This window comes from Molossus molossus, unplaced genomic scaffold (assembly GCF_014108415.1).
Source record: "Molossus molossus isolate mMolMol1 unplaced genomic scaffold, mMolMol1.p scaffold_m16_p_18, whole genome shotgun sequence".
In the NCBI taxonomy this organism is placed as follows: domain Eukaryota; kingdom Metazoa; phylum Chordata; class Mammalia; order Chiroptera; family Molossidae; genus Molossus; species Molossus molossus.
In genome coordinates, this window is record NW_023425353.1 from 11,525,099 (window position 1) to 11,541,167 (window position 16,069).

Below are 16,069 nucleotides of genomic sequence, written 5' to 3' on the forward strand. Positions count from 1 at the left end.
TTGTGTTAAAAGAAACTAAAATAGTGAGCAAACAACCACTTTGATCCTGTGCCTCATCCCATAATAAAAAAACTGAAAAGTAAAGATTCTAGGAAATGTAAAATCAGAACTAACAACTGGCATTCACTTGTTAGATGAGAATGACTAAATTATATTTTTAAAAATGACACACACAAAACTTGTTTAGCAATTTATTTAATAAACAGTTCACCTTTCAATATTAGTTTATAATACTTGCATGGGCTTGGTAGAAAATATTCCTGACCTTGAGATAGTAGTAGGTTTATAAGGGATAACCTGAGACTTGCCAGTAGATTCTCGTGTCTTTGTCACTGAGGAGGTAATGGAGCAATAAGAATATATTTAATTTTTAAAGTTCCCACAGCGACCTGCATATTCTCTAATACTCATCTTTACTAAACACATTTTTGAACTAGTACGTGAAGAAGTTATCACTGTGCCTTGTTTCCAATGGTATTTTCTGCTTCATTTTGAGTTTCAACAGCAATAGGATGTGGTGCTCTTCCTAAAAGAAACTGTTCCCATTTGGGAAGATAGTCTTCTACTGATGCCCAGTAAAGAGTCTAGAAAAAAAACATGCAAAAGTAAAAAAACTTATCAAGCAATTGAACTTGGCTCTTCATAATAGTCTAAATGTTTATTCACTTAAATGTGTGTGCGTATACACACACACACACACATACACACACATATATGTAGAATGCACTTCCTCTACAGAATATTTTATGTTAATTTTAGAAAAAAATCTGGCTACTTACTAGTGTTAATTTTCAAATTTCTCAGTAAAACCAGAGCCTGGCAGAATTACAGGTTTCAGAATTTTATTGTGATTTTGCACGCCCTCTTGTGGCCAGTCTTGTGATTATTACCCGTATTATCATTTATGGCTTCAGTCATTAAATGTTTCTGTTTCAGGTTCCATATCCCATACCAAGTGATTACCCACACCAAAATTATTACCAAAAAATGATTAAACATGAACTGCTTTAAATTAACATAAAAAATTTGACCTGGGGTGAAATCAGGAACTTAATATAACTAGTATGTTATAGTATAGGATTCACGTGAATTGACCCCTTAATTGTTTGGAGAAAACATTAAAAAAAAAAATGCATCCACTGTATCTTTTAACAAAGTACTTGATATGCCAAATTTTAATTTCTTTCCTTTTGTATAATGAGAAAATATCAAGATTACCTCACCATTTTTTAATTCAAATAGCTTGGAAGTTGGGGTGGTGTGTTATTGGCCTGCCTCTAGCAGTCTATAAGGTATAGAAGAAGCTCATGCAACATCATCGTATGGACTGTCAATGGTTTCTTGGGTGACTCTCCTAAGGAGGTCAAAGACAAGTAGCCCACCCACAGCTTCATGTCACGGGAGGGCGTTTTGTATTAGATCATCACTAGCAATCTCACTTTGGGAAATTCAGCCAGTTAGACAGCATTAAGAACACATAATGATTCCTTCTGAGCATTAAACTGGTCCAGGGTTCTGAAAGTTGACAATGGTGAGGGATTCTACATATCTCTACCTCTGTGCATGTGGTCTGAGAAGCAGCCTCTCGTACTTAAAATAAAGGTCCTCCTGCTGTGCTAGACTGGCTAAGCAAAATGCCCAAGGCCTGTGGTTGGGAGTCTCTCCACCATTCACAGCTAGATTAACCCCTACTGTGTGGGCCTTGTCGGGCCAGAGTAAGGTACTGCAGAATTCAACAAAGAAAAGCACAGGCCCAGGGCACCACTTTATACCAGAGTTTTTTCTCTCCTTGATCACTGGCTTTTCTTATTACTCTGGATGACACAGAAATGGGGGGCAAATTCTCAGTATTTCAGTTTGAGTCTATTCACATCCCTGGTTAGGCAGCAAGCACAATTGTAATTCAAAAAGGTCATTAAAAATATCAAATCAAACTAGTCTATATGTAGTAAATTCCCTTTCATCAAAAATACATTCATATGCCAAATATGGTTTATTTTTGCCAACCATCTTCCCAATCTGTTCTTGAACTGAGCAAAATAAAACAGACAAAAGCCACACTATGCTGCATAAAGTGCATTTCCATAGCATCGGTGAAGGGCTGCACCATCGTCCAACAGGAAGAGCACTTGGGTCAGCACTGTCACCGCCGTAGTGCACACTGCCTGTCAGCGTTTAACAGGGTAGTTGTTTCTAAGGGACTCGGAGAAAAGACACAGGATCTTTATAAAATTTTCACTTGATAAAACTTTTTTTTAAATCAAGGTAATTATCAATTACCTACTATGTGCGAGTTATTGGCTCTGTGGACATACAAAGATCAGACACATCTTGTTTGTTTTAGTTGAATTAATACATTTTGGAAATACACACATGTAACCACCAGTTGATTTCAATGACAGGGTCTCCTCCTTTACCTCTTTGTTCCTTAAGATTCTCACCTCAAGAGAAACCACCTCAGGCGGTGGAAGTGGGTGAATGCAGGTCTGCAGAGACTTTTCTGCTGCTTCTATATCCTGTAACAGACATCAGCATTTTAAAACAAAATGTATCTCCATAGCACGCACAAATGGTACCTGCGATAGCTATCCCAGATCTCTACCTCCGGACACGGTTTGCACTGACGGAGGGGCCCCGAAATAGGAGAGCTGATCATTACTTTACCAACTAGTTTCAGATACAGAATGCCGGGCTTGATTTTAAAATAAAAGGCGTGTGTATGTGTGTGTGTGTGTGTGTGGGGGGGGGAGTCTTCTAAGTTCTGTCATCATTTTAAATACCGTCAATAATTCTTGCAAAATAACCTAAAACCAACCACATCTTCTAAAACTGCTCAGAGCACCAACTTAGCTCCAAAATCATTAAAAACAGCCAGATGGATAAAATAGTCAAATATTCAGATACAAAAACAGTCAGATCACAAGACCCACACTGTGCTAACCTTAAAAGTAGAGATCGAGTCCATCTGGGTCATGTAGATGATATATTAATGACACATTTTATTTGTTCAATATTCCAGTTTTATAAAATTTTATATTTATGCAAATACTCCTATTTAAAAGGTCAGTAAGGTGCCTCAGTCAGAACCTTTTTACTATACTATGTAGATTTCTGCAGTAATCTCGATGGCAGGCTTTATGGCTAGGTAGCATATCCTTCAGCTGATGACATTCCAGCACTGTGCTTTAATTTGGAGCTTTACTTGTATATGTGTGTATTTTCTCTTATGATTGTAGCAACACAAGTGTAACTAAACTGAATTCCCACCCTGGGAAAGACTTTACCTTGATGCGTGTATGCATTCATGCCCAGGAGTGTGGGACCTCCACGTCATTCCGAACATCTGAGTTCTGTTTAGATCAATGCTCCGTGAGCACCTGTGTTTCCTTGTGCTTGCTCATGTTTGTCAGGCTCACAGAGGTCTGGGTTGGAGGCTGTGTAAATGCTGTCTCTCCTATGAGCTTAGTGATTTGATAGAAAAAAAGAAAGTTCTTTGATCCATGTACAAGCATTGGAGCAATGTAAGTACAGGGCTGTTGGACAGACGGAGGGAGATGGAGAAGGGCGTGGGAGTGGGGTGTGAAGAAGCCAATGCTGAACAGGAGAAAAGAGGTAGCAGATGGCAGCGGCGGGGAGCACGGAATGGGTGTGAAATGTAAAAGGGAAAAACAGGAAATTCCCTAAAGGGACTCCCCAAAGTTGCACAGCCATTAATGCACCTGCTGTCTAGAGGAAGGTGATTTGAAGGGGAAAAACGTCAATTTAGGGATTAAAAGATCTCATCTATTAGCATGTCGGCCCCATCCCCGAAGTTTACATCTAAGACATGTGCTAAAGAGCTTTTGATGCTGATGCCACAGCAGGTAGAGAACACTAAGTCATCTGTGATTACGTTGAGATTTTATGAAGTCCTGGAAAAATTAATCTCTACTCTTATAAAACAAATAGAATAAAATCACAACCCTAATTATGCCATTATTCTAAGAACAGTTATAAAGTTATTGTTAATGGTAGATCTGGGTGTCACTAGTACCTATAGACAGGATTATAAACTCTTTTCTGAAAGATCAGAAAATAAGGATGCTGAGTATCTCTTACAGAAGAGCAGGTACGTACAGGGACATGGGGCCTGAGTTAGTGACTTGCCTGACACCTCTGCAGCATTTCCACAAGGGACTGTCACCCTCCAGAGGACTTCTTCCTGAAGTGAGGTTTCACGTTCTTAGAAGTCTTGCTTACCTCTCTGACTCCTTGCCTTTCCTCTAGCAGGCTTCTTCCTTCTCTCTTATCCTGAGTGTGGGCTTTCTTAAGATCTGTGACATCTGTTGTCTTCTCTTTACTTTTTCCTCCCTCTAAAATCGTCTCCTCTGGCTTCCACTCTTCATGTAGAGGGATGGATAACTTTTCTTCCAAGACCTTATTTCTCACCCTAACAAAACCAAACTCATCATCTTCTACTGAATGTATAATAGTGGGAATCCTGTTCACCCAGATACCCTGTATCTTCAACTCTTATCATTCCCTGCCTTTTAAAAGGTCAAAGCTTGGGGATGTCTCCTCTAGTCTTTCCACATCATTCCCAACAAATACCTACTTCGACTTACGCCCCGACTATCTCTCATTTTACTTCAGTCCATATTGAACATGGAATTGATTGGTTTTGCTAAAAACTACTTTAATTATGTGCTTACCTAGATTTTAAAAAGAACCGATACCCCGGTCAGAGGATGAAGCAGGACTCGCTTAGCCTGACTGAACAGAGGCTGTGACTGCTTGCTGCTGGAAGGAAAGGAGCAGCAGTCACACTCACAGAGGCACTTTATATGTGTGATGGGGCTAATTTAATAACACCATTCATTCCATGTGGTTGTAGGACGGGTTCGCTAGGAAATTTAAAAGTACACACGTGGCTCGTCTGTTCTGTTGCACAGCACAGCTCAGGAATCCTGGGGATCAGAGGACACCCAGTGATGCCTCAGCAATGTCGCCAGCAATACCTGGATGCTGGGAAGCTACAGGACAAGAATCCAATGCCTTCAACAAAGAAATTAAAAGGGGGCTTTTAGAAATTTAGGACTCCAGTCAACTACAAATTGGACTTTATTTCTGTTTTTAAGCAGGGCTAGACTTTATTTTTTAAATTTAATTTCATTTTCCCATCATCCCCCCCATACCCGCTTCCATCCCCACCACTCCCCTCCCCTCCCCCCACAGTCACCACACTGTTGTCCCTGCAGTGATGGATTTTACTTGGATCCTGATTCAAACAAATGTAAGAACACTCTTAAAAGTTAATCAGGGAAATTTGAATCCAGACTGGATATTTGAGGAATTACTGTAAATTTCTTAGATCGATAATGTTATTGTGATTTTGCTTAAAATAATCCTCTTTTCATGGTAATCACTGAAATAATGTAGAGATAATAAGCTGAACAGATGAAACAATGCGTCATTGAAGATTAGCTTCAAAATAACCTGAGGGGCTGGGGCTGGAGGGGTACGGATGAAGCATGACTGGCTGTGTTTGATAATCACTGACTCTGAGTGATAAGCACACGGAAGTACATCCTTCTAATCCTCTTCTACATAGGTCTGACATTTTGCACGGCAGTTAAAACAGTTTCCAGTGTGTATGATGGTGTAAGCTATGTGGTGACTCTTGATTAGGAAAGGTGAAACCCGATCTGACCGAGAAACTCCCGGACTGAGATCGTCCCCTCCCTGCAGCGCCCTCCCTCCCAAGCCAGCAACCTGTATCTCCCTATAAAATGTATAGCATGAACCCAGCTGTGGCTGGGCTGGGTTTAATCTTTTTGTCTGCTGGAGGTGCAATTTCTGGGGCAGAAAAATGAAGTCACTAAAGCATGCGGGTCAGGGTCACTGGTGCGAGGAACACAAGCGTTCATTGGACTTGATTTTCATTGCGCTGGAGGAAGTGGGAGGTGTGAGGAGGAAAGAGGACCGAGGTGGGCCTGTGAGTCCCTGGCCGTCCTGGGTGGCAGGCAGTCTGTGGAAGGCTCTAACTGTCAAGTGCCTGGTGAAGGTCTGGGGGACAGCCCCCACCGGGACAGCCTCCACGGAAGCCCCCCAGGCCCCGCTAGCCCGCTGTCGCGCACTCCCGTTCCTTCTCGCCTCGGAGCGTCCGCCCGCCTTCCTGCCAGATGCGTTCACTGCCACAGAGCGGCCCTTTCTGGGGAAAACTAAGTTTTGTGAAGATAAAGTTGGGAGAGATGACAGTTTATATTATGGAAATATTAATTAAACAAAATCTCTTTCTCTTACAAATCCATCCAGTTATGCTTCTGTTTTTAAAAGGCAGATAAATTTCATTTTATTACTACCAACAGGAAGAAATCATTCAGCCTGTTTTCAAAGTATACTATCTGTTACAGTATTTACTGATGAAACCCTCACTGAGTTCTCTTCACTATTTATATTTATGTTCATTCTTTTGTTTGAATCTTTGATGGAATTAGTCTCTTATTGCTCCTCTTTTAAAAATATTCTTTGATATGCTTGCTTATCTATTTTTGAAAATGCATTTAGAGAAATTTTATTGTTTGATACACATTTTGTTGGGATTTTATTAAATCTAAAAATAACTTCGTGACAAGTGACTTTAGAAAAACAATACTCTTGTGACAGGAGCGAAGGAGCAGCTCAGGTTGTCCCCATTTCCCATCCCCCTTCCTTCTCCGTTTGACTTCCCAGGCCCCCTACACTCACAATCCCGTCCCGCCATGCTCGGAAACAAGGAGAGGAGAGCCCTCCGGGGGGGGCGGGCGAGGAGAAACAGCACACGCAGGGGAGAGAAGGTGTTCTCCCTGAGAGCTGAGAGGCAAGGCGAAGGCCAGATACACGCCTAGGACAGAAGCCCGTTGGCTCCGACTTCCTCACGAAGAGACTCCGGAAAGGGCAAAAGTGCTCTGACTCAGGAGACTACATGGCCTAAGCAAGATGACGAATAAGCAGCTGCCACGTGCAGGACCAGACAGGAGCCTGGTGCCTGGTGACCACCCCCCACCCCACAAGATCTGCCCCAGAGGAAGTTCTCGATTGTCACCAGCAAGCTTGCAGGGTAACCAGGGCCCCTCTGCTCCCCTTCCTCACCCACTGGACGTTTATATGTCATCGGCAGGGATGGAACGGGCACCTAGTTAGAGACCTTCTCGGCCTGCTAGCCAGCAATGACTGCGATTCAGCTGGGGGCTGCTGAGAAGGCAATGTGTGTTGAAGAGAGGCTCTGAGTTCATTTCTTTCGTTAAATTGAGATTTCCACACCCTTACTGTAGCCCAGATAGGGGCCCAGAAGTACGAGACTACGATCGGGTGATACTGCAGACTCTTTTCTTTCTTCTGTACGAGAAACTGGGGAGACATGACTTCCTTTTTTGGAAGAGAATATCTCAAAATTGGTTAGGCTAAGCCTTGGGAAGAATGTGGCAGGTTTAACATCCAAGGCTAACCTGACATTGTTGGGAAAGGTAGATTGAATGAGATCTATTTTCTGTGCTTCTAAGTGTTTTGTCCCTTAGGCTGCTATTGCTTCATGTTTCCATTATGGCAGGTTTAGAGAATCCTCAAAAAGAAAAACTGATTTGCTTGCCTAAAACTATAATGCCCACTTAACCTCCCTTAGTCAGTGTTTCTTACAGTTTGCCCTGGCTCTTAATGTAAAGATTGCGAAACATTATATAAATGGGCAACTTGTCTCTCTCTCCCAGCATGTTGCTTTTAAAAGTATCATGGGATAGTGGAAGAAGCACTGGTTTAGGAGTCGAGATATCTGAGTTTGGGTCTAGTTCTACGTAGAAGTAATATGTAACCTTGGTCAAGTCATTTAACTTCTCAGGATTTCTTGTTTCCTCATCTATAAAATAGAGTTGCATATGGATGGATAAGATTGATTCTGATTTTTAAATTCTGTAACTAACTGCTGAAAACTCTGCTATTTATTGTAAAACTAATGAGGAAGGCCCATGGGTAAGCAGCCTACACAGGGGAACCATTTGAAGACTATGTAGGGAAAGAGAAAGTGGAGATTTGGGGGGGTTATGAATTCAGGCAAGAGAGCCTCATAATTATCATGGTCATAGGGTCAAGAAAAAAATTCTAAGCCAGCCAAGGAAGCTCTTGCCTCTGCCCCAACCCACTTCCCTGGCGCACAGCCTGTGCCTTTGCTGCTAAGAAGGCTGCTCCGGCAGCTGAGCTGTGGGCCCGAGGAAACAGGCTCAGTCGTGCACATGTGCAGTCCCACGTTTCAGATGTAATCAGATGCCAGTTGTATTGTTAGGGAGACGAGAAAAAGGGATGAACTGAGCTAGCCTCTGGGGCTTAGAACTACAGCAGGGCTGGAGTAGCAGGTTGTTAGGAGATAATTCACACTGGGGAAAGCTGGGGAAGGTGGTTAAGGAGAGAGAAGGAACACGGAAATCTCTGCCTCCTGGAGCTCAGTAACCCAGCTCCTGTGTGGTGAGAAGCAGCAATGCTGATTCAACAGCAGGTGGAGGAGAGGGGTTGCAGGTGGCCAGCGTCTTCAATCTAGTTCCTAGCTTGGCCTGAATCTTACTGAAGGCAACCTGCTAGTTCCGACAGAGGGTCAGGGTGAGAACTAACTGTTCAGGAGAGGAGGACTCTGTAATCCTCTTGCCCTCTCACAAATTCTGATCGGGCCAAACATTCAGCCCAGTGAGAATGACTGAAGAACTGGGTGATGTGCATGTGCGGGGATGGGGTTGTATATACTTCTCTCCTGACCGGCCATTCGCTTTCCAGGCTGTCATTCAGTTTGGATAGGAACACGATGGTGAGGAAGGGATGGAGAGAGCAGGATCCCTGGATTCCTTGGCTCCCAAACTCCTTGACTGTCACTTGTAATTGTATATAATTTTGTGTTTCCTGCTCCATTTCCTCATGCTGTCTTCCTTAGTCTAAAGTCTATGTGGGAAGGGGATAATACCGAACAACACTGTATAGTTTCCTCAACTGTCCCTGCCATGTTGTACATAGATATGTCATGTTACTATATATATGAATATAAAAAAAGAAGAAGAGAAACAATACTCCCTAGTCAGGATTAAGGCACGTAATAACTCTTTTTATACAAATCATGTATACTCCTTGTTGAGAGCATTCCCAAATATTTTATAATTTTATTGCTAATGTGAAAGTTATTTCTTATATTTTCCAGCTGTAGCTATAGGATTGCTATTATTTTATTATTATTATTATTTTTAATTTTTTTTATCCTCACCCAAGGACATTTTTCCATTTTTTGTTCAGGTAGAGTGGGAGGGAGAGAGAGGAACAGAGAGAGAGGAGAGAAACATCGATGTGAAGGGACACATCGAGTGGCTGCCACCCGCACGACCAACCAGGGCCGGGGACAAACTGCAACTGAGGTACTTGCCCTTAGCGGGAACCAAACCCGGGTCTCTCCAGACCGCAGGCTGATGCTCCAACCGCTGAGCCAAACCGGCCAGGGCAGATTGCTATTATTTTATATGTTTACCTTTAATCCATTAATTTTGCTCAACTCATAATATATTAGTTTTAAAACAATTTTGGCTTTTCTTAGTATATAACCACACTGATTTAAACTGCTGGTGCTATACCTTCCTTTTCAAAAGTTAAAGCTCATTCCCTTTTAGCGTTTATTATATTGGCCAGAACATCTAAATAAGATCAAATAATGGATGGTGATACAGGTCATCCTTATCTTGTTACTACTGTCTTTATAGGAATGCTTCCAAGTTTTACTGCAATTATTTCTGAAGCACCCTCTGCACTAAGTATATATCCTGATGTTACTTAACCTATTCTTGACAAGGGGTATTATGAGTAGTTACTTTGGTTTCCTCACCTCTAAATTAAGGCCTTAGAGCAGATTAGTGGTTTTCATAGTTCCTTAGAGCCAAGCAGGTCAGGCAGAGGGCTAAATGGGTGGGGCTGTGGACCAAAGCTGTCCATTTTTATGTTTTACATCTTTGGAAATGTTCCTATGCTAAAAAACATTGAAAACGTTTAGATGATGATCTAATCTAATCTGCATGCTTTTAAAAGTCTCTCCCAACTAGAATTCTGTAGTCAAGTCCTATTTATTTTACTTTTACAATGATTTCTATTATAGAGTCATTAAAATTATTTCAAAGTTAAAAAAATACGAGAGAACACAGGATAAAAAATTGTATACACAATTACTCAAAATATGTAAAACAAAGACAGGGAAGAGACAGTATCTGAATCAGGGATGTAACAGGTGCTCAATAAGTGTTTGTGAGAAGACTGTGAGGAAATATGCAAAAATACATTAGTTCCCAAATGGGCAGGATAAGGAAGTTATTTCATCTTCTTTGCTCTGTCAATTTTTTTGCAGTGAGATTATATTACTTTGATAACCAGGGGAAATACCATACCATGCTGGTTTCTGATGACTATGGAGTGGTTCATTATTTTCCTTCTAGATATTACAGTTATTTTATAGCTATTAGATCCAATCTCTCCATTCCTGAAATCACTTTGCATCTAAATAGCAAATGAGTCCTTAAATACCTAGTCATATGTTTCTTACATAAGTATTTTTCTTTTGCTCAAACACTTTCAGTACAATATTATCTCTACATATCAAGTCTCATCTTACTCATTTGGTCTCACAACACATATCCAGCCTTTTCCCCTGACGGTTTCCAAGCTAGTTAGTTCATGGTCCCGGGAACATTAATAGGGCTACTCATTTTTCTGCTGTTGGCTCATCTGCAACCATCCAGAGGAATGCGTTGTCTTCTGCCTGTTCAAACACAGCTCCAGCTTAGCTTCCTCTGAGACCTCTTAGATTCCAGCTCTCAAAGTTTTTTTTACCTTTTCTCCAAGAACATGAGTATTGAGTAGTCCACATAACTTAATATTTGATCATATAAAGTCTCATATTTTGTGTGTGACAACCTTACATTATCAATTAAGCCTGTTAGCTACTTGAGCAAACTCTGGTTTATATTTATTTTGTTGTCCTCACTTTCTAACCAGAACTAGCTAAATAGTAAGGACCCTCTGGACATTCATTAAATACTTGCTCATTGAAAGAGACTTGGAAACCAACTATTACCTGCACTTGCTGGAGGTGGCAACCAAGCCTTTCAGCCTTCTAATCTAGTTTTTCTGACTTTTCACAGCAAATTCCAGATTATCCTATATATTTCCATTTAAAAATAAACATTGCAAACACCATTGGGCAAGTAAGACATATGGCAATATAGAATGCTTTGGTAGCACTATGGCTGTGACTTAAATTACTGTGGCTCAAACTGCCAGAAGCTGAGAAGATAACTGAATGTTCCTCTTCCTTTATCCTCTAGTGAGGACAGAAGATAGCTATATCATGCCTATCGATGAAAATATTTAACAATAAAAACTGAAAACACTGCTTTATAACTTAAATAATATAGCCTTACTACCAAATGTTTTAGTCATAGGATCTCTTGGAAGCTTGACTGGAAGCAAACTTTTAGGGTTTTAATTATGGATGAAGCCATACAATTCTGGAAGCAAAGTATAGCAAGCAGCCAAAAATGTTACACATATGATTTTACTCCAAGTGGGCACATTGGCCAAATGGTGAGGCCCTGCGTAATTACACACTTTGACCGCCCCCTCCATCATCATCAAAAGGGATCTTGAAAATCTGTTCTATGAATTCTCTGTGTTGACTGTGGCTCCACTAAGGCAAAATCAAATTGTTCTTGTTTTTATGATGTTAAATAGTTTTGAGGTGGATCTAAATACATTATAGGTACTTTATAGTATTTTAAGATCTCCCTACAAAGAAAAGATGAAAGATGGAAAGCTACATCTTGTATTTATTACTTATTGCACAAAAGATGACCTTAAAATTCTTTCTGTAGTCACTGATTTTTCTGGTTGAGAACATTTAGCTTAAGCAAACTTTAGTTTTTTTCATTAAAAAAATGAGAATACATATGCTCCTTAGTAACTAACATAGGCCTAAAGAATAGACAATGCTTCATTTATTACTCACAACAAAGACATTATATAAATCAAAATTATGGAATTCACTTGAAACCTTTTGCAGGGGTGGGAAAAATCTCTATACTCAAGTCATGGAAACTTACCTTTAAAAGACTAAGGTTCCTTTTAAAAGCAGTCTCAGCTGCTTGAATCTGAGAGGCCTTTTCCTTGTTTTGATCTCCAAATTTACTCTTCATTTGTTGAAGTAACTTTAATCTTCGTGATAGTCTAGAAAAAAATGAAGATTACTATATATAAAATTTCTTTAGAAGGAGACATTTTATTGCTTGACCAATATAAAACATGCATTTCTTAATTGTACTTCACTTCAAGTTCAACCTATTTTGAAAGCTGCTTACTATGTCAATTATTAAGACAGTGAAAAACTTAGGTAGTTCAATAAGTTATACCTGGATAAAAATATTTTTATTAACATATATACCATAAGTACATGCTTCTATATTTTTTTAGCCTCTCTGGTCTTCTGAAATTATTTTAAAGTGTTGAAAATATGTTTTAATTTTTGGTGAAAATGCAAACTGTAATACACATCCCTTTGTACACATGCTTATATATACCTCCACACACACACATACATCGATATAACTTGCTATACGAAACCTTCTGCTTAACACTTCAATACCCCTGAAGCTCATGTTACACATTTAGAATTGTGCTAAACTTCCATATGTTTGAAGAAGCAATAAAAATATTTTTTTTCCTCCTTTGCCAAGAGCAAGATGATGGTTCTGTAGATGAGTGAGAGGCTGTGTGTATGTATGCATAGTCACCACAAGGTAAAACAGCAATTGAGGAAAGATGTAAAAAGTTGTACATGAATTATCAAACTACTTTGTTACATATAATATACTTTAAAAGTTTCCTACTGGTTCAGTGCTCAGTTTACAAGTTTTGGTGCTTTTAAATGATTACTAGGTAAATATGTCAAATGATAAATACATAAGTGGTGTATATAATAGTCTAACTTTCTCAATTAGTTGTAGAGATTCTCAAGAAACACTGTTTTCATGTTCATCCCAGCGATATCATAGGGATATCCTGTATCATAGGGATGATAGGGATGATATTTAGGATAAAAATAAAATTTGGTATTTGAACATTTGTAAAAATATAATAAAAGGCCAAGGACGAGGGCCTGGTAATTAATTAGAGAAAAGGAAAACATGAGAGCCCACAGTCAGAGGTAGAGAAGGGTTAATACCAAATACTATAAGTAAAAGACTGGCTATGTAATTATAGGGCCTGGTGCAAAATGAAAATGTGAGGCCCCTTGTTAAAAAGAATCAGGAATTTGCCCGGCTGGTGTGGGTCAGTGGATTGAGCGTTATCCCATGAACTGAGAGGTCCTGGCTCAATTCCTGGTCAGGGCACATGCCCAGGTTTCAGGTTCGATTCCCAGTAGGGGGCATGTGTGAGGCAGCCAATCAATGTTTTTCTCTCACATTGATGTCTCTATCTCTCTCTCCCTTCCTCTCTCTCTAAAAAAAAATCAATTAAAAAAAAAAAACATTGAAAAAAGAAGTATCAGGAATTTCAAGAGTGCAACAAGAGTATGAAACCAAGTGCAGGGACTGTGGCTACACACATCACATACCCATGAAGCTGGCCCAGAGTAAGAGGTTTAGAGAAGTCCATTAATTATCAGTGTGTAGCCTAGAAAGGGTGAGAGGAAGGGTGAAATTATCTAGGTATTAGTAACAAAAGTAAAAACATACAGAACATAAGTATACTTTTTAATCTTTGTGATTCTTTAAGAGACAATGACATTCCCTAAGACCAAAATCTCTCATTTGTCAGAAAATTGAAATGACACACTTTCAGATTTTTAAGTCTTCCTGTGCACACAATGTTTCACTAATGTCAGTATAATTTATACATTTAGATTAGCTTATTAAAAGAACTTACATTTCTTCATGTCTTTTAGAAAGGCGAATTTCTTGAGCAAACAAGGAAGTCATCTTTAGTTAAAACTGCCTTATAAGCTTTCTGCTAAAGAATAAAAACATTTGGTTACTTCTACCACATCCTCAGCTTTGCGACATTTGATCATTTTAATACCTCAACCCATTTGTTCTCTCAGAAGAGAAAAATAAAACTCAAGATATAATGTATAAAATAATGAATGCATTTAAAACATTTTAATTACAATGCATAGTTTTTCTTATTCCAGATGCATCTAAGAATACTGTGAATCAGTATTCAACACATTTTACATTTCCTCCTCTTTTTATCGCCACATTTTAACCTTAAACAGAATTCAAAACAAGCAGCTGGTACTAAGACTAATAAACATATTATTGAATCAACAGAAAGAAAAAATATCTACTCTGTAAAATTCACCTCAGGAATATCATCCCTCATGCACATGCGCACACACACACACACACACACACACACACACAGAAAGGCAAAAAGTATGAGAACTGACTGGAAATTCGTGGCCTTTCCTTTATTGGATGATTGTGGGTCCCACCATCTCTTTTCCAAATAGAAAAGTTTTTTTTTATTTTTAAAGCCTCACCCAAAGATATTTTTCCATTTTTAAAAAAATTTCAGACAGAGTGGGAGTGGAGAGTGAGCAAGAGAGAGAGAGACACACACACACAGACAAACAGACACAGACAGAAACATTGATGTGAGATAGACACATCCACTGGTTGCCTCCCACAGGACCCCGACCAGGGCTGGGACCGAACCACAAGCGAGTTCATGCCCTTGACTGGACTGGAATGTGCGACTCCTTGGTCCACAGGCCGATGCTCGAACGGCTTTGCCAAACGGGCCAGGGCAGCAAAGTATTTTTTATGTGTAACGGGGGAAAAGCACCATTGGTCCTTTCACGTTACCCTGCCTGCTCAGAATTCACATGTGGGAAGTTTGGGAAGCCCATTTTCATGGCACATGAGCAAACTCACCGTGGCTGAAGACCCTAGGGTCAGACAGAAGGCAACTCATCTGATTAGGTGCAAAAGTTGAAGGTGCCAGCCCTAAGGGAGGAAAGACAGGAATGAAATTCCTTCCTGGAACGAAGCACTGGCTTTCCTAAATTTTATGAAATGAAACACTGATGGTTAATCGCCCAAGTGTCTGCACTGATGGAGAGATTGAGCTCTTCCTTCAGCGCACAGGTACTGAGTGTAGGACGCAGAGGTCCTGCAAATTGCAAACACCGCCCTGCCCTCATCGGGTTTCCTCCTGCGGGGACCAACGTCCCGACTTCAGCACCGAGGACAGCATCGCTCGCAGGGTCTCCACCCCCTCCTCTACCCCCACCAAGGAAGGAGTTCGGTATTTTGCGCTAAAACCACTGCAGGCCAGTCCGCGCTGCCTTCCTCCCAGTTTCCAGTGCAATGTCTAGGAAATCCCGGGCAGTTGATGCTTGGTAACTTCTTTTCTGTTAGGCCTGCCATCAGCACTTCAGACAAACCCCACCGCGGATTCCACCTTTTGAACCGAAGATCCGCACGGTCTCTCAGTCATCAGCCCTCCGACCACCCCAGGTCCAGCTCACACCCAAAGGACTCATGAACTTCCCTCATGACCCCAGCTCCTTCCCCTGAACAACATCGTCCCCACCGGCCCTGGCCCTGCCGGCACCTGCGCAGCCTCGGAAAGTCAAGCACCCACCCACTGTGATGCTGTGGCACCTCACTCACCCAGCCCCACTCCGACCTCTTCCGGAAAAGCTCGGCGCCTGCGCAAAGGCTCGGCCTCCCTGAGAGCCTGGGCGTGGCCACGCCGCCAGCTCTGCGCATGCGAGACTCCGAGTGACGCCATCACTGCGTTATAAAAGGCCGGCCTCTGGCGTACAAGGTCAGTGAGGTGGCGCTGCTCCGAGGAGGAGACGGCCAGAGCTGGTTGAGAGCCCTGGGGAAACTGCGATTGGTGGAAGCTCAATTTCAAGGCCATTTAAAATGGGACCAGAACGTGTTCAGAAGGCTTCAGAGAGGGAAACTGATTTCTTAGAAGCTAGAGTGTCACACTGGATGTGAGGAGAAACTCTTCTGTAGTCCAGCGTGTTCGAACG

The 16,069-nt window shown here is 41.0% G+C and overlaps 1 protein-coding gene and 1 pseudogene across 7 annotated transcripts; one reads left to right on the forward strand and one right to left on the reverse strand.

Annotated features, from left to right (window-relative positions):
* Window positions 1–212: 212 nt before the first annotated feature.
* On the reverse strand, window positions 213–15,714 carry CUNH3orf14 (chromosome unknown C3orf14 homolog). 7 transcript variants are annotated; one of them, XM_036267068.1, is made up of 6 exons: window positions 15,699–15,714; window positions 14,958–15,029; window positions 13,948–14,028; window positions 12,126–12,249; window positions 2,418–2,516; window positions 213–584 (listed from the first exon to the last, which is right to left on the reverse strand). In XM_036267068.1, exons 3-6 carry the CDS (start codon window positions 13,998–14,000, stop codon window positions 453–455), a joined length of 408 nt encoding a protein of 135 aa, XP_036122961.1. In that variant the 5' UTR covers window positions 14,001–14,028; window positions 14,958–15,029; window positions 15,699–15,714; the 3' UTR covers window positions 213–452. The 7 variants fall into 7 exon arrangements, with proteins under 7 accessions (XP_036122961.1, XP_036122965.1, XP_036122963.1 ...); XM_036267072.1 differs by having other exon boundaries at window positions 13,948–14,031; XM_036267070.1 differs by having other exon boundaries at window positions 15,670–15,702.
* LOC118633470 lies at window positions 4,008–7,082 on the forward strand (annotated as a pseudogene).
* Window positions 15,715–16,069: the final 355 nt, after the last annotated feature.